This window comes from Fusarium oxysporum, chromosome VII (genome assembly GCF_013085055.1).
Source record: "Fusarium oxysporum Fo47 chromosome VII, complete sequence".
Taxonomy (NCBI): Eukaryota; Fungi; Ascomycota; class Sordariomycetes; order Hypocreales; family Nectriaceae; genus Fusarium; species Fusarium oxysporum.
The window spans coordinates 1,457,823-1,483,109 of NC_072846.1; the positions used below are offsets into that span (position 1 = coordinate 1,457,823).

Below are 25,287 nucleotides of genomic sequence, written 5' to 3' on the forward strand. Positions count from 1 at the left end.
AATCATCCTGATTTCATTATTACTCCCTTGTGCTGAAGCTTGAAAAGTAAGAATCGCAATGGTGACAGACTGGCGCTTGCTCCTATTCGTATTCAGTGAGAGAGTTCTACCATTTTATTCAAGAACCATCACCATCGCATATACTTGGCCCAGTCTTGTAATTACTACAGCTCAGCGCCCTTGTCGCTTCATTCAAACCCTGTCCGTTAACGCACAAATACCATACAGCCCTTCCCCCCCTCTTCGCTATGACTGCCAATGCCGAACCCTCAACGCAAGCAGCGCCAAATATGACGCCCGAGTACGAGGTCAAGCTTCTGCTCAAACCCACCGCAGTCCTCGGCCCAGATAAGGAGCTTAAGAGCACCGTCCTATCGACCTTCGATATGCCTCCAAGCGTCACTAAGCAGAGTATTCAGTTTCTCGACACGGACAGCAAGGACATCTATACCGCCGGCTGGAGCGCACGCATCCGCAAGACTGAGAACGACGATGGTTTGGAGCTGACGTATAAGAAGCGGTATACCATCGTGGGCGGCGACATCGACGCCGCGCTCACTACGGCTAATAACGACGGTTTCAACACCGGCGAAGTGAAGTACGAGGCGCAAGTCGAATGGGGCTATCAGAAGCAGACGCTCTCTATCAGCCGCAAGAAGAAGGTGGCAGAGTCTACGAACAGCGAGATGGATCTGCCGGGGGAGTCAAACTCGCGTGCAATGTTAATTGACGAAGCACCTGATAAGTTCGATGACTGGCAAGGCAACAACTGGGGCACTAGCATGTTGAAAGAGTCGCGTATATTTGGGCCGGTCCGCGCCAAGCGCTCCGTTGGCAAGTGGGAGGGGATGCGGCTCTACATCGAGGTTTGGCCTATCGGCAAACGTGCGAGCACTGAAATCGACTACCTCGTCGAAGCATCTTTCAAGACTGAGAGCCGCATGATAGCCTCGGCGAAGCACGACAGCTTTATCTCCTACCTGCAGGACAAGGGTTGGTTTCTCTGCAAGGACTCACTGAAGACGCAGCTCATTATGGAGCGTTATTAATTAGAGAGTTACTAGATGTAGAAATAGTTCTTAATTTAGCCTCTGCAATAATGGACTCTAGAAGAATAAAACAACCGGTTCCGAACTATAGACGAAACATTATCCTATTAGCTGCAATTCACTATCGAGATGACCCTCTTACAATACATGACATAATTAGGTTATGATTTATCTGCCTTGTGACGTAGTTTTAACTTTAGGCATTTCTGCTCTAATATGACACCTGCCATGTTAGCCCTCACCCGGAACACCCGCTCCACGGAGGCGTTTAGTAGAACTGTCTAATATCCTTTCTATAATACCTAGGCTCCTAGCAAAAACTATAAGCACGAGATACATAATTAGTCTCCCAATTAACCTGATGAGTGACTAAACCTATTCTTTAACGGTTTTATCAAGTGATTGCCCCGGAGCGGCATGCCCTTGACTAGTAAATCAATCTCGAGCCCGACGAGTGACCAATAGCATAGATATTCATGCACTGGCAGACTGACCAACAATTTATTCATCGCTATCTGTTTCCTTTTTAATTTCTGCGGCACCGGCTTATGCTCCGATAGAAATTTTATTATTTTTGTGCAAAATATGTCTATCATCCTTTCACACATCCTGCGCACGGGCAGCCACTTATTCAATATCACGTCAACATAGGCTATTAAGCACACTATGCATCTAGTGTTCATCCTCGAACCATTCCTTTCCTTCGGCTGGACACCCTAGTCCTACAGTCCGGCTGTTGTTCTGGCTGAACATTCGCGAGCGGCCATTCCTCCAGGACAGCCAAGCTGATTGGCCCAAAAATTAACCCCAGGTTGGAGAACCCCAGATAACGCCGATAACCCCAAGCAAAGCTAGAAAATACAACCAAAGAATGAATTATTCATCCCACCAGAGCGATCGCTGCTTGGCCCAGGTGATAAGGTTGTCGATGTCTTTCTGCGCCGCCGCGAGCTGGGCATCGTATTTGGAGTTGCTCGGGACTTTCAGGTTGGCACTCTTGGCAGCAATGTTTTCCTTCATTCCAGATACAAAGTCGTCTATTCTATCTGAATATTCATTGTCATGTTGTTCCTGCAGGAGATCGTTAATACTGGGGAGTTGTTCCATGTAGTGCGCACGATATAACTTGGCTGAGTGTCGTTGAAACACGGCACTATCCGTTGGAATTTCTTTCAGCTTAGCGTCGGCCCGCCTACCGTTGCAGTACTTGCCTTGGTCAAATGTGCTTCTGAATACTCTTAATATCTTGGTCGAGTTAATAAGTCCTGACCTGTGACATGACATACCCGCAGCCAGCATCGACACAATATACGGCACCTGCAGCTTCTGGTAGAATAGTTTGTTCTCTCCGTTGCCATATGCAGCATCATCAGTTGCAACAGTCAGAGCAGCCTGGCTGAGAACGGGGGTCGTAGCCTGGACAAACATTGTGCGTAGATCTGTGTCCATGAAGTACACGATGAGGTCATGGAAGTCGCCCATCGCAAGCCGGCCGACAGAATCATCGTGCTACAGGTCCTTCGTCGACTCAGAGACTCAAGGGGCGATAAAAGGCCTATAGCAAATAGCTGGACGGCAAACATTGACTCAGGAGCCTCGGTTTCCAGCTTTCAGCTTCAAGGAGATAGCCAAGGCCATAATACATTAGTATTACACCAAAGCATGCCGCTTCCACCACTGCAAGAATTCGTGATATAAGCCAAGCAAGCTGTCCGATCTATCCAAATTGAATTGGTCGATGACACTGGCGGGAATGTCTGGGTTGGTGACGGAACGCTTCACTGTGATTTGCAAGTATCCTCAGTGTGGGGAATCTTGCCGCGGAAGAGCCGGGGAACCATGTAATGCTAGAAGTCGAGCTACGTGCGGTGCCTCGTGAGCGCTTTAGAATGAGGTATGATTGGGAGCATAAGAACAGGATCAATTATGCAGCAACCCTGGGGTATGCTTTTGGACTTGAGCTTGTTAAATTTGCACACAATGTTGGGACGTCAGAGTAGAGAATTATGTCATAGAAAAACAATACCGTTAACTACTTTGAGGGCTTGATGCCTGTAACTGACTGGTGAGGACTGCCTTGTCTGCTCGAGTTCCTACTCTGAAGCGAGTCTAACCTCAATCTCGAATTCACTCTGCTGGCAAAGGCTTTCGCAGGGCTCTTAAGAGTACGAGTATACCGGAATCAGTTGTCAAATGAAAGCAGGGAGCCGTTATGAACAAGGTGATGGTGTCGCAGCATCATACGTTTATTGTCAACGGCGGTACTCCCACTATGCACCTGAAAATGCGAATTAAACATAGCGTCGCGAAACCAACATCTGCGTCATTAAGAATAGTTGGAGTGTCGCAAAGTCTAGAAGTGTTTTCCACGACTTGTGCTGACGTTGGTCCAAGTTCAGTATTTTGGGAAATGGATAACCTAATTGCTAATATATAGAATACCAGGAAAATTATTGCGCAGGAGATGCTATAAATTATCATTTTTTTGACATTAATATTATGCATGTAATTATTTTATTGCTATCTTGGCAATCACTCTCTCTTCAACGCTCTCTTGCCAAAGCCGTGAGCTAGATGTATTATTTGCGGTTCAGTGCCATGGCTGAAAGCTAGCTAGTCTGTATGTATGTATGTATGTATGTATGTATATTTTTCGTCCGGGGGCCGTGAGGCCCGTAAAGTCCCCTATTGGGGCACAGGACGTGCTGAGCTAGAGTCTCTAGTGCTAAAATCTACGTAAAGCATTCGCAAATTACAGAACAGACCACTATCCAGCATATCATCGGCTCAAAAGCGCGTCCTGTCGAGCCTGTTACCCGTCAGCGGGATGACCAGGTGCGGCTATCATAGCGGTAGCCGCTATATCGGTCAGTCTTTAGTGAGACTGGGGAGAGGGCGGCGGCATGACCGCACGAGGCGGCCGAGCCGTGAGAATAAAGAAAAGAAACAGAGAAAAAGGAGGGAAAAGAGGATAGAAGGAGAGGAGGAGACACAAATGCATCTCCGATCTGCCTCATCTAGTGACGAGTGCAAATCCTTTCGAAGAAGGCGCTTGACTTGGTCAACTTGATGTACTTGTCGAAGTTCCTTCCTATTGCGGGGTTGACCGCCGCAGTCGGCGAGGGGACGAGCCTTATTCGACACCGCCGCGGTACTTTCCTGCAGTAGAAGACATGGTCAGGTGCTTTGCGTCGTCCGCACGAGCAAGTCATCCGCGCGTCGTCGTGGTTGAATCGTTCGTGGTATGCGGCGAAATCCCCATGGAGGGACCTTGCCGCGAGTAGGTGGTGCAGGGCAGCCCGAGGGAGCGAGAGTTCCGGTGGGCAGCGTATAGTCGCCTTGAGATTCAATCTCTTATATTGCTCGGGAACGGAGGTTGTCCACTATGTTTCGTAAGCTTCTTTTGGTTTCTGCCTCGCCACCTTTCGCAGGTATGCTAGCGTCGGCTGAGCGCCTTCCTGTTCTGGCAGCGAGGACGCTGCCTTTGCTAGTTTATCGGCTTGTTCGTTGCCGGGAATGTCCGTGTGTCCAGGTATCCAGCGTACTTGTGTCGCTCCGTGTGATGCAGCTAACGCCTGGAACTCGACGAAGACTGCTTGTGAAGAATCAGACGGTGTGCCCCGTAGGCATGTGGCGGCTGCCAGATTGTCTAGACAGACTAAAATGTCCCGTGCTGCTGATCCTGGGAGGTTCAGAGCGGCCTTGAGGCCCTCCAGTGCTCCTGTAGCTTCAGCGTCAAAGATCTCGGCAGGTCCAAGACGGCCCGAGCCGTCGCAGATGGAGAGGTCCTTCTGGTGAATGGCGAAGCCATAGCCGGCTGCTCCCTCCGAGGACAATGAGCCGTCCGAGTATACGATCCAGGTGGTTGGGTCTACTGTCTCAACCCACTGGAGAAAGGCCTCGGCCGATTCCTCTTTCGGGGCTGTCTGTAGAGGTGTATCTTGTCCCTTGCCGAAGCATTTCTGCATGAGGGCTGGTCGTGGACAAGGTGCGAGCAGTTCATTGGTCCTCCGAAGACGGGTTCTGAAGTTGCTCTCTGTTGGAGCTTGGTACTTCCGCTTGATGAGCAGATGGTATGTCGGTTGCTTGGGTGGAAGCGTGCGCTTCGCGAGGGGGTGAGCCTCATCAAGGGATTTGAGCCGGGCGGAGAAACGGTATCGACGTGCTTCAAGAAGCTGAGTGATAGGTGGTATCCCGCTTTCCCGATGGAGGATGGCGATTGGTGTCGTCTTCCAGGCAGGGAGTATAGCTCGCATAGATTGAACTATAGCCTTGTTCATTCTCTGCAAGAGATGTTGGATGCTTGACGGCCGGTCTTTAGACGGTTGGTCCCACCGCGGTCGGGTTGCCCCTGGGTACCATACTTCGGTGCCGTAGAGCAGGACTGGTTCAACGCAGGCCCTGACGGCGCTCCGTACAGCGCTGGGAAGCGGGCCGTGTATCGTGTTGGTGAGTCCTCGCAGATGGTAGGCGACAGCCTGTGACTTAGCCGTCCACTTCTCTGCGTGAACTCGGAATGACAGGCTGCTGTCCAGCCAGATGCCTAGCCAGCGCATTGCTGCCTCGGGGTGCTTTTCGACATCGCCATGGCGTATTGCCGGTGCGGTCTCGAGCTTGCTCCGAGAGAAGTGCATGACTTCGGTCTTCTTGGGGTCGAAAGATACCCCGTTTGCGGCGCCCCAGCGGACCATTTCTTCGACAGAACGTGATGCCGCAGCGGCCGTTTCCTCGACCGTGTCGCCGACGCACAGGATGGCTGTGTCATCTGCATAGCCGAACCGGCCTTGTGGGTTGCTCAGTCGGTAAATGGGCTCTGTATATAACAGAAAGAGGATCGGCGATACCGGCGATCCCTGAGGGAGACCGCACTGGAGAGGAGAGAGCGGGGTGATTGTATCTTGGTACCCAACACAAGCAGATCGGTCATCCATAAAGGATCCGGCCCATCGGGTGAGATGTTCGGGCCAGCCCTGTTCCCGAAGTCGCAGAATCAGTCTGTTGCGCAGGACAGTGTCGAACGCGCCTTGGATATCCATCGTGTCCAGCGTGGCCACCTTCTTGCAAGCAAATGCCTCCTCCATGTCGTGAACTAGGACGGCTACGAGGTCTGTCGCAGACCTCTTTGGAAGCGCTTCAGCTTGTTGCGGGTGAAGGACTCCATGGTGAATGCATGCCCACGCGAGACGGCGCGCGACTAACCGTTCCAGTCCCTTGCCGAGACAGGAGAGCAGAGAGATGGGTCGCCAGGCTTGCGGGGTCGTCAGGTCTCTGCGTCCAGGTTTGACGATCATAACCACCTCGGCCGCTCTGAAAGGCTTTGGGTGGTGGCCTATGGCCAGGCACCCCTCGAAGAGGCGGCGAACGTGTGTTCCGATAATATACCATACTGCTGTGAGGAGCTTGACTGTGATGTTATCTGCCCCGGTGATGTATTCCCGGTGCGGAGAGTCGCATCCTGCGCTTCTTCTAGGGAGATTTCATGCGGAAATGGGATCGTTTTGCGAGGGCTGACCTCGATCCAGGGATCCTGGATATCGTCCTCAGCTGTCCGACGCTCTAGAGTCGCTCGCCGGAGCGCGTTGGCCTTGTCGAGCTGGGTTTCGTAGACCACGTCGTCCACTTGGAGTGGAGGCGGTTGGAAGGCTCCTGGCGATCTCAGCCATCGGACGGCCTTGAAAACGGAGCTGCTATCTGAGAAGCTGTTGATCAGATTCCGCCAATAGAGCCTTTTGGCGCGGCGGACCACACGGTGGAAATCTCGCTTGGCTATTTGAACCTCTTGGTTGAATCCGAGAGGGTACAGCCTTCTGATCGCTCGATACCCGGCAGCAGCAAGGGCGCACTCTTCGGTCCACCACGGAGCGTTGCGTGCTCCCTTCCTCGCAGGCCGGCCCGCTGCCTTTGCTGCTGATTGCAAGAGGCTCACTAGTGTGGATGCGAGCTTGTCTAGTTCTAGTGGGCTTGAGGCGGCGACGGGGATCGCCGTCGACCCCAGCTCTACGATTTCGACGAAGTGCTTGAGCTCGTCGTCTGTTGTTATCCGGATTTTGCCTGGCTGTGTTGGGGCCGGCTCGACATTTGGGAGCGTTAGGCTAAGGGTGAAATGATCAGAGCTGGTGGCAAGGTGGTCCTCGACACTAGCTTCAGCGAGAGGTACATTCGAAAAGGCGAGGTCGATGGTGTTTCCATGTGGGTTTGTGGGGATGTCTGAGGTGTTCAGCAGGCCGAGGCCATTTTTCGATGCCCAGGAGGCAATCTCGTGGCCGCGGTTCGTAGTTGGGCCTGTCTGCCATGTATGATGTCTAGCGTTGAAGTCGCCTGCCACGAGGCAGCGTTCAGGAATCGGCCATTGCAGTAAAGTATCCAGCGCATCCCGTTCGTCGTTCTGGCGATAAAAGTTGACTATTATTGTATCGTTGACGGTAAGCCACAGGATATCGCGGCTTTGGTATGGTCGATTCTGATCTGCCGAGAGCTTAGAGTCTCGGCGGACGTACGTCATGACTCTAGGTCGAGTGGAATTACTGTTCCAGGCTTCGACTGGAGAGTAGGTGTCGTATGCAGGATGGGTCTTCGTGAGGCAGCGGGAGTTTGCCGTTGTCGCCCATGGTTCTTGGAGGAGCACGATGTCGTATCGTTCAGAGTCTGCCAATGCAAGGGCACAGTCGTGGACGGGGGAATCTTGCCGACGTTGGCTTGAAAGACCCTGAGGGTTTTTTTCTCGCATCTTCGTGCTCGCGGGCACCTACTCGTGCCCATGATCGTGGGGACGCGTGATCAGGACGATGAGGCGCTTCCTTGGGGACCCGGGTCTCGGGTGCTCGGGTTCCTCCTCTGCCTCGGGGGTAGTAGCCACCATGATGCAAGACGGCGCTCTTGACGCGGCCGGACTCGGAGCCCGAGGGCTCGATCTTTCTAGGGACCTGGCGCTATCCTGCTGTGGGCCGTTTTGCTGTAGGTCAGGTGCGTGCCGTTGCGCTTCTACGTTGCGCTGGCGAGATGTTTCAGCGCCCACAACTCGGATATGGTCCCTCTGTTCTTTGGTCAGTCGGCGGAAAACGCCATGTACCTTCTTCGGGCGTGCTGGGCAATCGGCGAAGTTGGCGCTGTGCGGGCCGAGGCAGTTGGCGCATTGCTCGGGGGCGGTACAGTCCCCGGAGTCGTGGCCGGCGGCCTTGCCGCAGCGTTTGCACAGGGGGAGTCGATGGCAGGTACGTGACCGGTGGTAGTCCAAGCATACATTGCACTGCCTTGGCCGGTCGGTTTTCTTGATCAGCCTTGCCGGTCGGCTGCTGAAGAGGCGCCAGTATTTCTTGACTGGCTCCAGGAAGGACACAAGTAAGGTCTTCGTTACGGGGTTGTCAGGTTGATGCCGCGCGGGCCGTATGTTGACGGGTTTCTGCCCTGTCTGGATTTCTATTTCTTCCTCCACGGCTGCGTCGCTATCCGCTTCGTTGCCATAGAGATCGGTCAGCTTGCGAGGGTAATTTGAGACTAGGTAGGTAAACCACTCCTGCCTAGTCTCTACGGCGGCGGCCCCTAAGTCGGGTGCCCATTCGGTCTGTCTCTGCACGAGGAGATCACGGATGGTTATGTCGGCGGCAAGCACGGCCCATCCGGACCTGACTTGGAGTACGCGCGGGATCTTGCGCGGATCCACCCCGAGTTTCCGGGATATATGGGCCCGGATTGGGTAGTCGTTGTAGGCCCTAGCCGGAGCTTCGGCGTCCAGCCGGATGCAGACACGGAGGTCCACTCGCAGTGGGGCGCCTACGATCGGTTGTCCCTGGCGATGAGGGGGCTGTTGTTGTTGACGTTGTTGTTGATGGTGTCGAGGTTGGTGGGCAAGGGCAGAAGGCCTGAAATACCTTCAACTTGGCATTGTACTCCTCCGCACGGTCGCGTGCGAGCTTAGTGGCTGTTTCAGTAAGGGAGACTGGTTGCTGTTCAGTAGTCGGGGCAGGGTCAGCAGAGGGGAAGGGTCCGGGACAATAGGCGGGCAGGAGGTGGCGGATGCCATCGCCGCCGCTGTGGGCTGCGCGAAGCGCAGGATTGTGGTTGTTGTGGTGCACTTGTTAAGAAGATTGGTGTAATTAGGGCTACTTTCTTAACATCTGCATGCCAAGAAAGTAAGATGACAAAGGAAGGTGTTTGATTGGGTAATATGAAGGGGGCCAAGCTAGTATAGGTTAGATTATTGTAATAAAACAAATGCTAACGTACACGATAAGCGAGCGGGACAAATATCTCAACCTTCTCAAGATAAATCGCAATAAAAATATGACAAATCATCTAATTAATTGAAACTAAGCACTATACTCATCTCCAGAGGCCTCAATACCTTCCTGACAGGTTCTTGCATTATGCCCAGTCTTACCGCAAGTCCCGCAACGCCGAACCCTCGGTCGCGCCGAACTTCCTTGACCAATATACCTTAATGATTCGGCCACTACCTGCGTATCTACATCCATTTGATCAATTAGATCCTGACCTTCCTGTAAAGTCATACTCCCTCTATTCTGTAGGTGGGTTCTTTTCGCCCTGCGCCGCCGGCTAAGTATCTCATTTGCCTGTCGAAGATCCAGCGCTGCCCACAAATCAAACAAATCAAATCCGGGGTCATATCTGAGATATTTGACAGCCCGCGATGCTGGATTTGTTGTTTGAAATATTTATTCAAGTATTTCAAATATCCAAACCTCACCATTTGTGCTCTTAGCTCATCTCTCCTAGCCACTATTAGGCTCAGCTCACCGCACTACCCCTGCCTGACCCTAGTCATCGATGCATTGCAGCTGTCAGCGGCGTCAAGTTGAAGGGTGGGGGAGGGTCGGGCACGCGTCGGGAGAAGTAAACAGGCTGTCAACGACGCGATCTATCGATGTGGGGGCGAAGAGGGGAAATATTAGGAAGCTACTTTCTCTTTGGCGGGTCTGGGAATGATGATGGGGGTAGCTCACTAATGGGTAGTATGGCGAAGACTCTGATTGGCCAGATCCACTCCCCAGGCATTGACCAGGTTCCGGGTAGGCTATAAAGAGGCACACTCATCAGCGAAGTAGGTTAGATCCCCAATCTTATAGCCTGTATCAAATATATCAAATGTTATTTCAAATCCGGTATTTTGCATTTGTTTGATTTGAAATAAGATTTTGGCACATTTGATTGATTTGTTTGGCAGTTTGTTTGATTGGATTTGATTTGTGGGCAGCGCTGGAGATAGCTTTCAGATTAACTGCCTTGCTATAAAACAAATTGGGTTGATTGCGTTGTTATTAGTTTTAAGTTATATATATCCAGCCACTAGCAGATCGGACCACCTTAATAACACGATCTCAACATTTGCCTTCCAGGCACTCGCATTCCTTAGTCTTCAGGTTGGCTACCTTGCCTTCCGGACACTCGCATTTCTTGTTCTTCGGGTTGAATACTAGGCCATTGGGGCACACGCATTTGTTCTGATGTGAATCGAAGAACAGGCCTTTCCCGTTGCAGACACACTGGAGCAGCTTGTCATCCCAGGAAGCGTCAGGGCCACAATTGACGGGGATGACGTCGTCAGCCGCAAGATCACTATTGATATCTCTAACATTGAGACCGTAATTTACGGTGCCAGGTCTCGGGAGGGCAGTAACTGGGGTTTGGGCAAGAAGTGTGTTAAGGACGAAGAGTTTGAGAAGCATGATAGGCGAGCGGTGTGCCCTTTAGGGGGAAAAGCTGCGGTCTGTACTAAAGTGGAGGTATTGCTTGATAATGAAGAATGAGAAGAATAAGTGAGGGAATACCCAGTATCTTAGCTAGGGAGGATTTAAGAAACGGGTCTAGAGAGGGTGATAGGCAGAGATTATATAGACCAGTGGGTTCTTATTAAACAGAAGGTATATGCCGGGTTATTAAGTGCGGGCCAAGGGTCTCAAGATTGCGCATTGATATAGGAAATCCTTCAGGGGCAGAAACACTTCCCCAAGAGACACGCAACACGAACACACTCATCCTGCGTCGATGGACTAAATACACATACTGTCTAATACCTACCAACCTATTAGAGTGCCTATTAAGTGTTGCATAATCTATAATTTCAGAATTTGCTAATGGCTTTCATGCAGACCAATACCTACAAGACAAGGACAGATAAACTCAATTCCTGCAGCCATAATAAATAGTAAGAAGCAAATAATAACCAGACTACGGGGGCGATATCTATTTCGGAAAGTTATTTTTATTTACGTATGTCTGACGTAACTCAAATATAATATCGAAACACGAGTCGAGTACTACATCAACACCTAACCATCATACTCAGCGGCTGATTAAGCCAATTGAAGTGCCGTGGTGGCCAAGGGGAACCGGTAGGTGCTCCTACAGTGACGTGGCAGGACTCGGTTTAATTGTTTCGTCAGCCTTATTGAATGGCGAAAGTTTAATATCATATTGCCGAAGCTTGAAACTGGAAGGCGTTTCCTACCTGGTTTTACGGGGTCGTTGAGAGTGAGCAGAGTTTCAGTCAATTCGAACTAGTTAAGCCAAGAGCAAATAATCCGCAATTTTAACATCCTAACTTATTAGTTATCCACATGCAAACCGGATATACTGCTTTTAATAGGGATAAATCATGGGTTTAGGTTCTCGGTTTTCGCTTGTGCTTGGGGAGATTCAGCCAATCAAATCAGGAATAAAACAAACAACCAATCAAGCTACGAATAAAACGTACAGTCTCCACTTGGCAAAACCATTTCCTTGGATAGATAAGCTAAGATGAGAGGGAAACTGCAAGAATATTAATCCGGACCGATGTAGCCCTCATCGCTAGAGAAAACGCCTTCTACGAAAGTTGACGTTTCGCATTGTCATTGGCTGATAACCCCTGTACTTACCCCGCATTCCACTTTCACTTGAAAGAGACCTCTCAATAATGTGCTCCGAGCAAAGGGCAAGCCAAAGTGGTCATCTCGCTATTTCATTGGCCGAGTTTGCTTTTTTATTGAAGGGTTTCAATTTAAAGCTATTCGAATAATCTGAACGCGTCGACGCGCGTACGACGTGTACCCTAGCCACCTACCTGCTGAGGCATATGGACCTAACGAGTTGGAAAGCTCCGTTACCATCATCAATCACAGTGATCGGAATGGTCTGGTCTGGTCTGGTCTGGACCCCCAGACCAGACCAGACCAGCTGCTTACATAATAACCGGTCTGGTAGACCGGTTAGACCAACAAGACCGCCAAGAATGAGGCTGTCAGGGCTCCACGTGACAGGTCACGTGTACGCTCAGATAAATACGGTATTGTCGCTCAAGGGCAGAACGTTTTCTGCTCCCTGAGCGACCTCTTCGTCAATACACGCTATGCTTGCTGCAAAGCCTCTGGCCCCGTGACAGCTGAAGTAGTGGAAGGAAGAAAGGAAATGTATTTTACGAGTAGCTATCAATCCATTCATTGTCATTCTCACTATCCTCGCTATCACTGTCATCCTCAACCTGGGGCTTTCCATACCAAGCCCGGAGACACTCACAAGCTTCTATGATATCCGCTTTCAGCCTACCACGGCGATCAACTATAGTAAGCTTTGCGCTACTAAAAAGGCGTTCGCACTCATCTGACATGGGTGAGATCGCAAACAGATCCAGAGCGAAGCGAGCGAGATCTCTCTGGGAGTCATAACGAGATAGCCAGTACGCAATGGCATCATCGTAACCTGCCTCGTCGTCATGGAGCCTGTCGGTAGAAATATATTGTTCATACAAATCTGTTGTGGAGACCGGAGCGTCTGTTCGAATACGCTTATGTTCCTGCTGGCGATCAAATGCTGGGTCAGGAGCTCTCTCCTTCCTGGCCGGTGGTGGCAGCATCTCAACAGGGTGTCTTCCCTTATACTCTGTCTCCCAGAGATGCTTCACCGCTGATCGTGCGTTATCAAACCACCTCCTCTTCTCTTCGCCGCCGTGAAGAACCCACTCTTGCCTGAACCACGCCCACTTGCGATATGGATCGAGGATTTGAGCCGCATAGTATGCCGGTGGAAGGTCAGTATCTTCAGGGAATCGATTCTGCCAATTCAGCTGCTGGTTGTTGTAGTACTCGGCACATTTTGACCACGCGGCATCTGCGCAGCTTTGAAGGTACTTCCATGTAAAGTTATTATCGTCCTCAGAGTGGATGTCGTGGTAGTGATCCTTCGTCTCGCTTATCTCTCGAAGAAGGCAGTCCAAAGTTGAAAACCAGTCAGCAAGTGACGTCTTCTTACCTTCAGAAAGCAAAGTTGCAGCGTAGAAGTCTTTTAGAGCGAGTTCAATCTTTTCAAGCTCGAACCAGTGCTGTCCATCAAGTTTAAAGTTCGCAATCCCTTGAGAGCTTTTCCCAGGTACATGGCGAGCTGAGAAGATCTCTAAACGTTCCCGAACATTCAATGCCCGTGTAATTGAATGAAACCATGAATTCCAGCGTGTTGAGTTGTTCTGGATAAGCTCGAGCCCGTCGAATTCAGAGAGATCTCCGCCGATAATGATTGCAGCAAACTCCTCACGGCGTTGTGGAGTAAGCCAAATGTATCGCACGAGGTTGTGAAGCCGACCTAAACATCCAAATCTTTTCCAGAGCTCTTCCACCTTCGCATAGTCTCCGCGTTGATAGTGCTTTTCAAGCTTTGCTAGATACTTCTTACAGTTCCGACCCATGAGAAACGCCTGGCAGCAGAGGTTGACAATGTGGCCCAAGCAGCGAAGTCGGCGATGGCGACGTTGTTTCGAGTCCATCCATGGGCAGAGCTCCTTGAGTATGAATCCAACAGCGGTATCATTTGACGAGGCATTATCCAGCATGAAATATCCAATCTCATCTCCGCCAATATCATATTCTTATAGCAATTCAAGAACAACTGATCCAAGATTCTCGCCAGTGTGTTCGCCGTACACACGTCGTATACCCAAAACGGTAGTTCGTCGCTTGCCAGTAGTGTCAATCCACATGGCGATGACACCTAGAATAGCGTAAGGGTTTGGCGAGGTCCAGAGATCAAAGGAGATGGAGATTCTACTCCGCGAGCGCTGGAGGTCCTCTCTGAGCCGCTGCTTCTTCGACAGAAAGGCGTCCATAACCCAACTTCGAATAGTTTTCGCTGCCTTTGGAAGGTGGTTGAGAAGTGCCGGATTCAAGAAGAAGAGTAGTTCTCGGAAATACCGATTTTCTAGTTGAAAGAAAGCAATATGACAGTACACAATCCAACGAATTAGAAGCTCTTTGAACTTCTCCATTGAGTCTTTCCAGAAGAAGGTATTGGTAGCAGCCGCGCTCTTCTGCTGATCTAGTACAGACTTCCGTGTCGAACTATGTTTCTTGATACCACTCTGGGGATCAATCTGGTGCTTCTGTTCTAGGTGATTTCTGACCTTAGAAGTGCCATTGATAACAAACAATTCTTGCTTGTTCTTTCCAGCCGTGCACTCGTGACAGTAATACACCTCTTTCTTATCGCTACCTCGAATGTATTGGAGGCCATACTTCCAGATGTGTGATGAACCTAGACGAAATCCCTTCTTTGTAATTGTCGCGCGTTTCACGTAGGTGATACGGTCCTGTACGAACTCATCCGGAGGTTCGTGATATCGAACAGGGGCTGGTGATAGAGTAGGGGTGGGTGACGACGTAGGGACAGGAGATGGTGTAAGAGACGTTGAATTTTGTACCATTATAGTCAATGGAGACGGTAAGGGTGGAGCTGATGACTCCATAACAATAGCATACAAGCAGGCAGCGCTGCCCACAAATCAAATCCAATCAAACAAATTACCAAACAAATCAATCAAATATCCCGAAAATCTTATTTCAAACAAACAAATCCAAAATCTTGGATTTGAGATAACATTTGATATATTTGGTACAGGATATGATGCCATGGAAGATAGCTGGTTAGGCTCATGGCCGCCTTTCCTCACAACTTACCCGGTACTCAAGGGGTGCCAAAGATCTGGCACTTAGATCAGGCCAATCAGAGCCATTATCCGAGCTCTTACGTTAGTCAGCCGCCCTCATGTAAGGGGGCCCCATAGGGACACGGGTACCCGTGGCTCCAAAATTTTCACGGGTACCCGTGGGCATTATGTAAGCGTCGATGGCTAACACTACAACTACAACGAGAAACGGCTATGGGTTTGTGCAGACCGGATTGATGCGGAGGGATCGCGGCCAGATTGGTATATGAAATGGCCTTATGAGGCCGTTCTCCCGGGTGTAACAAATTCTACTACCACTACGGCTATAGAGCTGAATACAATGCCTGCTGCTCCTTACTATCTTCCTCACATGCTCTCCATATCTCCCCTGGCCCTCGTCTGCTCGAGAAAGGTGCGACTACTATCTCATCGGCTACTTTGACATCGAGACGATCGTTCTCTGACTTGTCCCAGTCAAGATAGGCCATCATCTCTTCTTTGGTCCATTCCCTAGAGCCTGTTGGCGTCTCACAGCACCTAGTCATATGCTTCCAGTCGAGGCACCAGTCGTAATCGGCTTTACTATATTGTAAAGGTAGACCCATCGCCTTACGATACCGCTGGTCGGTCTTGGTGCTGCCAGGCGGCTGCGCCTTGTACCAATCTTCTCTTGCTGCAGTATATCTCTGGTAGATAGCTCGTGGGTCATCATACCGCAGTACCGGTGTTACCGCTACCGCTTCCACCGATGATTCTATCGCTGCCAGGCCTTTAGTTGTCGCTGGCAACAACGCGATTGTGGAAGTCTCGGCTACTGTTGGCGGATTAGACATGGCTGTCAACGTTGGTGTTGCTACCGGCACATCTGTTGCTGCCCGTTGTGAAATCTCTGTGTGCCGCAAAGGGCATGACTTTGAACTCATTCTATGACCTGTTGCGTGGCATTTGCTGCATGTTGGCTGCGCTCTGGGTTGTATAGCTGCCTCAACTACCTCGAACGCACTAGGCTCCCGCCGAATGCTCGACTGTGGCTTGGCTGAATTATTATCTGCTCGATCAATGTGCTGACGAGGCTCAAGCAGCAGCTGAGCGCTCCCGGGGCGACTAAGATGCCAGTGTCTGTGGAAGTGCTCCAGACGAAGGGGCTGATCCTGCTCTTGTAGGGTCTTGAGCATATGGACACAAGGGAGACCGTGAGATCTAGAGAATGCGCCGGTACAAGCAGGTAGGTCTTCTTTCAAGAGCAGTTTCCGCTGCTCTTCGACCTTGCGTAAAGCCTCGTGAGATACCCAGCCATGTACAGCACTATAGAGAACTCCAGAGAGCTCAATCGGCACACGTGATTGCTGTTTGGCTTGGTTGTATCGTAGCTCAGCTAGTTGATTGAGCAATGCATGTTTCACGGCCCTCCAAGCCTCGAAAAGGTCTAGTGTAGATTTCTTCAGGTGGCTCTTCAGGAGAGCGTGGATACCTTCGACCCGCGAGGTTACTACGTTGCCAAAATGAGGGTATTGGTCCACCCAAGCCTTAACGAGCTTTTCCTTGTAGAGATCAAGCCAGTTGGTCTTGATATACCCAACCTCTTCCAAATATTGCGGCAGGTAGCGCTCTTCCAACCCCTTGACGCGCTGATCGAAGGTCTCCTCGTCTGCTGATCTTACAATCGAATGCCAGCAATTGAAAAACTCGTTCCAATCGTTGAGACTCTCGCGGCGAGCCTCCAGCCCCTGGTCATGGCGTGTAAAGGTCTGCTGGCAGTAGCGGAGGACTGCCTTGTTAGCATGCCAGAGGCATAAAAGCGAAATTGCAGTAGGAAAGCAGCGAGCGACAGCATTCATACAAGCGAGGCACCGATCCGTGAGGATGACAGACGGGAGGGCTGCTCCGCAAAGCTCGTACATTGATCGAAGTCGGTCCAAAGCCCAGGTATAGTCCTCCTCGCTCTCGCCACTCAAGAATGCAAAGGCGATACAGAAAGATCGCTGGCAGGCATCCACCCCAATGATATCGAGGAGCGGCATTCCATATTTATTCGTCTTGTACGTGCAATCCAAGAAGAGCAGGTCTGGATAAGCCTTCAGGTACGCCAATGACTCCGGGTGGGCGAATAATACTGCTGTAACTCGGTCATGTGAATCGAGCTGCATCCGGTTCCAGAACCCTTCCTTATCCAACTGGTTGGCAAAGGCGTGTATAGTGCTTTGACCCTCACATAGCTCGCGTTTGCTGTCTGCAATGCGGTTATAGATGTCTTGCTGGGTTGCAATGGTGTTTGATTTCTGGCGGATATAAGTTCTAATATCCTTTGGCGCTACGCCGGCATTTGTGAGACCACTGATCGTCGTTTTATCATTGTCGGACAATGTGCGATGTGTTGGATGAGCAGACTGGTGCCAGGTTGGCTCATGATTATGAATGGCGAATCGGCTATCTGGACGGTGCCTTAAAGTCCATGTGGTCTTGTCAAGGCTCTGCTTTGCAAGCACAGAAAACTGGCAGCTTGTGCCTCGGGTGCTTGTCTTCCGTCTTCGTTCTATTGATGCATCTGGAGGGCGACAGGCTCGATCGCAAGTGAACGTAACCGTAAGCCTCCCGGTCTTCTCTTTGTGGGACCTTCCAGTAACAAAGGCATAGCCCCGTGGTGCTGCCCAGCTATTAATCGCCTTGAATACGGCATCTCGGGTTGTGTAATCGCATTCAGGAGGGAGACAGTCATCTGGAAAACGAGCAGCCGTTCCGCTCGACCCCATTTTCCACCATGCTGTGGACGAATATCTGAAAGTAGCGTAAAGACTGTAGAGAAATTCGAAGCAGACACGCGACTTGTTCGCGTTAACCGTCGACGCTTACATAATGCCCACGGGTACCCGTGAAATTTTTGGAGCCACGGGTACCCGTGTCCCTATGGGGCCCCTCATGTAAGCCCCTCAACATCGAACACGCGTCGTCATTGGTGCTTCTTTGTCATGGCGTGTGGCAGTCCTTATCTAATAAGGACTAGTCCAGTGGAGCTCGACGGCAAACTCATCCCTCTCCATCCCCTGGTTTTGCTCACCCTTCACCAGCGTCAACCACTCAGCAGCATCGCCAGACCTCCCTAGTAGAATAAAGTCCCCACCTGCAGCGGAGAGTAACGAACGACATATGCTGAGGAAAGTTACGACTTTGTGAGGTTGAATCCGACGGCAATTAGGAGAAAGGAAGACCCATAACGATCCCTTTCCAACCAACTAGGCTCGCCTGTTCTGGGATTTTGAGTTGACAGAACTGCAAGGCGTGGTGTTCAGTAACGTAGAGTGCCGTGCTTGCGGATGGGCAAGCAGATAGATGTACTAGAAAATCTATCATGATCAAGAGGCTTTTTTTGGCCGTTTTCGAGCTGCGGCTTATGAGGCTCCTGATAAGTCCAGTCGGCGCTTGAGATCATGCGTGGTGCCCCACAGGGAGGCCGGAAATAGCACCGGAGAAGTACGACGCCGAGATTTGGAACATTTGAAATGTTTGAATAAATATCTCAAACAACAAATCCAGTGTCCAAAAGTATCAAATAAATCAAATTCGACCACGGATTTGATTTGTTTGATTTGTGGGCAGCGCTGCAAGCAGGTTGTTATGGACTTGATTGTTTTATGTGAGTGGTAAACTCAAGCTGTTCTCAGGGGCTCATAATTTCATTCCGTACTCAATGTTCTAACTGCATTAGTCTAAGATTCAGCCACCCCGATCTATTTATAGCCAGATCGGTCCAGACCATTAAGACCGGTCCAACCATGGTCTTGAGAAATCCTCAGACCAGACCATTCCGATCACTGCTGTCAATGTCGAGATTCGTATTGTGCAGTCGGCTGATATTAATTGCCGGTCATTCCGTTTACCTAGAATCCAAACGCATTCTCTTGTGAAACCAGCCCCTTGCGGACGGCCATTGCCATGGTCCCCATGACGTCCCCAACGATAGCCAATTTGCTGATTTTCAAGCCGTGTGGCCCATCAGAATCCTTCACGAAGGTTAGGCGATAAGCTCTTGGAATCTAAATCACGTTCAGTAATTGACTGGTGGACTCTCGCATCCGAAGGATTATACAGACCCGCAACTCCCACTCAATTCCCTTATTGTCCGAATGCTTCTTTTCTCCTGGCTCCACAAAGTTGGTATACAGATTTCCATACACCATACCATCATACCCGTCTTCCGTATCCTGGATAAAAGCAGAGAGGGGCTCCGTTGAAAACTTATCATAGAATCGAGCCGTATGAATGATCCTCTCCCAAGCTTCCTGCCCTCGAAGGTGCTGCCCACTTTGGGTTTGGAACTCCCAGTCCTGGGTGCACCAGTTGGTATGGGGTGCCGAATGCGCGGCCTTAGTCTCGCAGAAGTCAGAGTTGAGGTTTCTCAAGTACTTCATGGCAGGGTGTTTCAGGGCCTCGTTGTCCCAGCCCTTAAAAGAGCCAACAAAGCAAGGCTTGGTTGGGTAAGACATGGCGACGAGTAGGATTGAATTGGATGTTAATCAGAAAAATTTATTCGTTCCTGGGTGATAAATTTCAAAACGCAGAAGGGGCGGGAAATCACACAATATAACCCATCTAACCAGAGGGACCCATCACATGTCTGTCACATCGTTTCTCATGGCTCATCACGTAAACATCATCTGGAGCGCCCGGCTACTGAAAGGGCTAAACTTAGAAGGAAGGATACCACCGCTCGCTGGTGGCTGGGATAGTCAACGTAATTAGTAGATCATTCTCTCAAGCCACCAACCCTGCGACAAGTATAAGGAACAGTGGCGTCAGCCCAGAAGCCGAAGCCTAAGGCTGCCACGCATTTCACTCCGATGACCTGATATAGTCGTAATGTGACTGGCTTTATAAAAGAAGCTAGGATGCTAAGTGGCAATCGGAGGATTAAGGCTTCTTCCGGTCAACAGACCTGCAGCACTTTCCGAGAAGTCTAACTGGAACGACCTCTATTCCTCGCAGTAATTTCCACCCCAATCGAAGCTCGCCTGCGAGCTCTCACGCACCGTTCCTCGCCGCATTGGTGTCGGGTGAATTGGTTTGATCGTTGAATGCCGTCACTACCAATAGGCGGTTGCCTGTGTCAGCCTGATACGTCTCCTTGGAGGCGGAGGAAACCCTTTACAGCTCCACAAGACCCTATTCGTCCTGACGAATCACATGCAATTGCAACTGGTTGTAGATAGTGTAGGGTGATAACTTGGAGGACATTTGACTAGTTAAACCAACCAGATCCGCCACCTTAGCGAATGTTAATACTAGTAAACACTAGGAGGGCTGCAGACCGAGGTGCGGCGGCTCAGATTTGTCTACCTTTAGGTGAGCGTCGCTTGCCCCAGGTCGGTTCCCCTCGCTGCCGTGCTGCAATTGTCCTCTCATACTACTAAGTGACTCGCCAACCCGCTTTTAAGTTGCTTGCCTATACTTATCAGTCTGTTATAAGTGCTACTGGACGCCTGATAGCCCTATGCTTCTATTGCTATATAGTTAGCTGCCTGCTATTAAGCCCTGCATTATCAGTCTGTACTAAGGGGCTTTTATAGCTGCAGCCAGTTAAGTAAGCCGTTTTAAAGGTTTTAATAGGGTTTATATTAAAACTAAAAATAGCTATAAGTTAAGGCTATTTTCTCTTTCTTTAGAGAAAGAATAAAGTCTACTCCACTATAACTATTAGTATATTATTAATTTATATAACGTACATGACAAGCGTGTGACGGTGGGTTTTCCAACTATGGTAAACTAAGCCGTGCTAGGTTTATTGTTGGCAGATTGCGTAGGGCGTGTAACTGAGCTTGTCGAAGTGTCACGTCTCTTAATGGTACCATCCAGGACCACCTAGTGGGCACCCCCACCTAATGGACCACCAAAATTTCAATCTTCCCATACAAACTCGGAATTTTCAAGTACATCGCATTCAGCCAAGAACGTAGATACTCGCAAACCTATACCAATGTTGTATAGCAGTTTTCATGACATTTTCATATCGGCTTGACTTTTCCCCGTTCCGCCTCGTGGCCTAGTTCTCTAGCACTTTGAATTCTTTCGCATTTCTCCTCATCTACCCCACGCAACTCCATCCACTTGAGCCGAATTTTCACCTAATTTTCTTGTCGGAACTCCTTTCGCAATGGTTCGCCGTGTCTATACCGAAGATGATGTAGCTGAGGCTATACTCGATATTACTGATAGAGGCCTGTCACAGACGGGGGCGGCCCAGAAACGTGGAGTACCTCGGTCGACCCTTTCTGGGCGACTTTCCGGTCAAGCGAGCAGGAATGAACGGACCCAGGCCCACCAGCGTATTTCAAAGAGCCAGGAGGAGACACTCCTTCGTTGGGTGCTGCGACAAGAGTCTCTGGGCTATGCTCTATCGCACAGCCAGCTCCGCGCCTGTGTCGAGGCCATCCTCAAACAACAAGGCGATAACAAGCCTCTGGGTAAGCACTGGACTACGAGATTCGTTAAACGTCACCTAGAACTATCTACCAAGCTTGGAAAACGTCAGGAAGCGGCCAGGTTTGATGGATATACTCCGAAGGCGGTCAATTGGTACTTCGATATCCGGGAGAACGAGTACGGCTGGATCAAGCCTGAGAACACGGTTAACGTGGACGAGGGCGGCATAATGGTGGGTTTCGGTAAGTCTTCTACAAGTACTCTATGGGCTTTTATAAGGCATAGCTAATTGATTGTCCATGAGGCCTGGACAGCCTCGTAATCGGGAGCTCTGACCCGAAGAAGAAGGCGATGTTGAAAGGCGTTCAGTCGCGCACGTGGACCTCATTTATTGAGGCTGTCACTGCAACTGGCCGCTCTTTAAAACCGGGAATTATCTTTAAAGGGAAATAGCTGCAGAAACAGTGGTTTCTGAATGAATTCGAATTAATAGCGGACTGGCACTACATCCCATCCCCGAACGGCTGGACCGACAACCATATAGCTCTTGAATGGTTGAAAGACGTCTATCTACCCCAAACGGAGCCTCGTGATGCATCGGATGCGAGACTCATTATCCTTGACGGTCACGGGAGCCATGCGCAGGTAAGCATTTTGGTGTTTTCGCCGCAGAGTTACCCGCTATAGGACCATTAACAAGCAGTCAGGACGAGTGGATGGCGACGTGCTTTCTGAACAACGTCTACTGCTGTTACCTACCAGCACATTGTTCCCATGGTTTGCAGCCGTTAGATAATGGAACTTTTAATGTTATAAAAGGTGCGTATCGGAAAGAACTCGAAAAGCTGGCTAGTTTGATCGATTCTGCGCCGGTTGACAAAGTCAACTTTATTTGGGCATAAGCGAAAGCGAGGGAAGCGGGCATGAGGAAGAAGATTATCTTATCCGGCTGGAGGTTTACTGGAAATTGGCCAATAAATCGTTACAAAGCTCTAGCACATCCAGAAATTCAACCGGACAAAGAAAAAGTGCTGGAAGAGTTCAAGACGCCGAGCCCACCTCAGTTGCACTCAGATGATACGCCGAAAACGAGCCGCCAGGTGAGAGATTTGGCCAAACACCGTAGTCGCCCGACCAGGCAGAAGTACAGTAAGATTGCAAAGGGGTTGGAAGCTTTAGAAATGAAGGTGGCCGTTCAGAATGCGCGGATTACTGGCCTCGAGGAGCAGATGGCTCAGCTGCGGCGAGGGAAGAAAAGAAAGGCGGTACCGAACCCGAACCGACGATTCATGGCTCTAGCGGAGTCTCTAGCGACTGGAGAAGCTCTTCCTGACTCAAAGGGGGCAGAAATAGAGGTAGATGTGGATGAGGAGGTCGAGTCGGTGATTGAGGTGGGTGTCGGGTTAGAGGACGAACGTGAGGACTCTACGGTCGTAACAAAGCACTGCCAGCGCACACGCAGCGGTCGGGAGGTCAAAAAACCACGTAGAGAGTAAAATTCAAATAACTTTATAGAAACTCTCTTTAAAGCCTCGTTTATCAATTGAGAATTGGGCCTGTTTTTGCGGACATCAATATTTGGATTTTGTATGGGAAGATCGAAATTTTGGTGGTCCATTAGGTGGGGGTGCCCACTAGGTGGTCCTGGATGGTATTGCGCAGTAGTGCTGGGTGAAAATATATTTTTATGAAACTTGATTGTGTCTAGGACTTTAAACTTTAAATCTAGGACTTTCAGACTAACAGTCTGAATCCTGAAGGGAAGGGGGATTCCCGGATTTTCCAACATTAATGAACTCTGCCCCCTACCTGTAATGACCCATATTTTGTTTGTATGGTGTTTTCTATGAACTCTGTCGCAGGTTATCGTGGATTTATTATTAGGGTTGAAATGCTCTCAGTAACCAGCCATTACTCATTTGTTAACCGTCCGTTCAAGAGATACTCTCCAATTACGGTAATCCCGCCATTCTCTCCTCTGTCCTTCACCACTCCCTCCATCGCCGTCGTCAAGTTCTTCAGAAACCCATCATCCATCCCATCATCATGACAAGCTTCCAGAATATTCCTTAAAGCCTGTGCTTGCATTCCAATTGGATTCCCCAGGTTATCATCCCACGCCTTGTCATCCCAGGACCGAGCAATAAGTCCATTATACGATATCAATGCGCCTAGGAACGGGTTCAGGCTGCCTGACACAACAGGTTCAAGCTTCTCGTCGACTGTCGCATGTCCCTTTTTGAGAAGTGCCATAGCGACGAACATTCCGCTAAACATGCCATACATGGACGACAGAGCAGCAAGGTCGTATCGAGCAGCAGCATCTATGGCTGTGCCGAGATACTCCGGCCTTCCGAGGGGTTCAAGGAATGAGGCGATGGGTTTGAATGCTTCGGGGGTTTCTCCACTGACGACAAAGAATGACTGGGGCCCTCCGACCATTTGAGGCGTTACCATGACCGCTCCGTCGAAGTAGTGTTTGGCAGAGTGGGAGGCGGCCCAGTTTGCCATCTCCCGTGCTTGTTTCGGGGTACCGTTGGTAAGATTGACAATGGTCTTTCCCTCGAAGGCAGAGGTCGGAATGTCAGCCAATACATTTTTGATGCTGGAGTAGTCGAGGAGACAGATGGCAATGATGTTGTTCATGGAGATAGCATTCTGGACATCCGCTTCGAGGATAGCTCCCGCCTCAACAGCGACTCTGACCTGAGGTCGGGCTGTCGTGCGGTTCCAGATCGTCACTTTGTGAGAAGCCTTCAGAAGAGCTTGTACAAGGGCGCAACCCATGTTCCCGAGGCCGAGAAATGTGAGAGATTGAGAAGTGGTCATTTTGAGCGTTGCAAGTGTGATAAGCAATGAGTGCTGAGTGTGTTTGTTGGTATTCTAGATGTTTGTTGATTCATGGCTGCTATGGAACCTTTCCATCTCTTTATACTACAGTCCAGGCGATAGCTACCTTCGCATTACGGCGTCATCTCTGTTTGAGCTATGCAATCTGCTGCCTCGCGAACGGTTCATGATGCTTGAAGCCATCGAGTCGGACTGTCATTCATCCGCGAGTGGCATTTTCTTAAGGTCTCCTTCCGACTTCTGAGAATTTGTGAGTCACGCCGAAGTAAGCAGGTATAGATCAGTCGAATATTTCGACTAAGTTCGGGTGAATTTGAGGTCGTTCGGAGGATGTTGAGGCTTAGAAATCAAGCCCCGGAAGTGGAGGAGGTTCGATTAATCAGCATCCACACCCAAACGGCAGGTAAGCTTAAATTCACGGTCGACTAAGCCTAGTCCTACAGTTCTGCCCCACATAACATGGGGTAGAGTTGATTTTTGACCGGGGGTAAAATTGAATTTACCAAAGTCACTAGCCGGGGGGTAGGTTTGAGTTTCTGATTGGCGCTTGGTTACACGTCACGGTACAGCGACACCATGATGCAGCGCGCAAAGTTTTGGCTCAGGTTCATCAACATCACTGCAAATGTGAACTATAGCCAACATTAAAAGCCTAGTAGTCAATGACAATATCAATTGTAGTAGCTTTGGATTATTCGCCCCACATTACACAGAGTTGTGTCATAATACATTCTTTTCGTCCGTGCACGCTTTCAGGGTTCACGGAGCTACGGTGGAACCCCTAATCAAGCATGTAGACCAGAAATGCGCCGCATTTCCACTTCTGCACCAATCAGAATCTCCATATTCTTACCCCGAATTTCCCTTCTGGAAATGCGCCGCATTTCCATCTGCGGCCTGTAAACTGAGAACGCGAAATGCGCCGCGTTTCTTCCACGAAGGCCCGTGCCAACCATGTAGACGACCGCGCTCTTAAACTTTACAGCATGTAGTGATTTCGGTTGCGTCGATTAGGAGGAAGGAAGCAGAAATCAAGCTCTCTCTTTA

The 25,287-nt window shown here is 50.0% G+C and overlaps 5 protein-coding genes across 5 annotated transcripts; 1 reads left to right on the forward strand and 4 right to left on the reverse strand.

Annotated features, from left to right (window-relative positions):
* Window positions 1-248: 248 nt before the first annotated feature.
* Window positions 249-1,049, forward strand: FOBCDRAFT_276709 (uncharacterized protein; the record flags this gene model as incomplete). Its single annotated transcript, XM_054705631.1, has 1 exon — window positions 249-1,049. One exon carries the CDS (start codon window positions 249-251, stop codon window positions 1,047-1,049), a length of 801 nt encoding a protein of 266 aa, XP_054561606.1.
* Window positions 1,050-1,925: 876 nt separating this feature from the next.
* Window positions 1,926-2,531, reverse strand: FOBCDRAFT_204107 (uncharacterized protein; the record flags this gene model as incomplete). Its single annotated transcript, XM_059609106.1, has 2 exons — window positions 1,926-2,260; window positions 2,336-2,531. The coding sequence occupies 2 exons, from the start codon at window positions 2,529-2,531 to the stop codon at window positions 1,926-1,928; spliced, it is 531 nt and encodes a 176-aa protein (XP_059465354.1).
* A 7,791-nt stretch (window positions 2,532-10,322) lies between these two features.
* On the reverse strand, window positions 10,323-10,879 carry FOBCDRAFT_227657 (uncharacterized protein). The gene has a single exon (XM_059609755.1). It carries the CDS (start codon window positions 10,730-10,732, stop codon window positions 10,385-10,387), a length of 348 nt encoding a protein of 115 aa, XP_059465355.1. The 5' UTR covers window positions 10,733-10,879; the 3' UTR covers window positions 10,323-10,384.
* Window positions 10,880-18,601: 7,722 nt separating this feature from the next.
* FOBCDRAFT_227662 (uncharacterized protein) lies at window positions 18,602-19,696 on the reverse strand. The gene is made up of 2 exons (XM_054705636.2): window positions 19,065-19,696; window positions 18,602-19,007 (listed from the first exon to the last, which is right to left on the reverse strand). Exons 1-2 carry the CDS (start codon window positions 19,455-19,457, stop codon window positions 18,852-18,854), a joined length of 549 nt encoding a protein of 182 aa, XP_054561611.1. The 5' UTR covers window positions 19,458-19,696; the 3' UTR covers window positions 18,602-18,851.
* Window positions 19,697-23,165: 3,469 nt separating this feature from the next.
* FOBCDRAFT_262643 (uncharacterized protein) lies at window positions 23,166-24,255 on the reverse strand. The gene has a single exon (XM_054705638.2). The coding sequence runs from the start codon at window positions 24,217-24,219 to the stop codon at window positions 23,302-23,304; it is 918 nt and encodes a 305-aa protein (XP_054561613.1). The 5' UTR covers window positions 24,220-24,255; the 3' UTR covers window positions 23,166-23,301.
* Between the last annotated feature and the right edge of the window lie 1,032 nt (window positions 24,256-25,287).

Excerpts from the sequence above, each read along its gene's own strand:
- FOBCDRAFT_227657 (XM_059609755.1), bottom strand. The coding sequence starts at position 10,732 with ATGCTTCTCAAACTCTTCGTCCTTAACACACTTCTTGCCCAAACCCCA.
- FOBCDRAFT_227662 (XM_054705636.2), bottom strand. The coding sequence starts at position 19,457 with ATGTCTTACCCAACCAAGCCTTGCTTTGTTGGCTCTTTTAAGGGCTGG. Across the intron at positions 19,008-19,064 it reads GAATTGAGTGGGAGTTGCGG|ATTCCAAGAGCTTATCGCCT; the intron begins GTCTGTATAATC and ends AACGTGATTTAG.
- FOBCDRAFT_262643 (XM_054705638.2), bottom strand. The coding sequence starts at position 24,219 with ATGACCACTTCTCAATCTCTCACATTTCTCGGCCTCGGGAACATGGGT.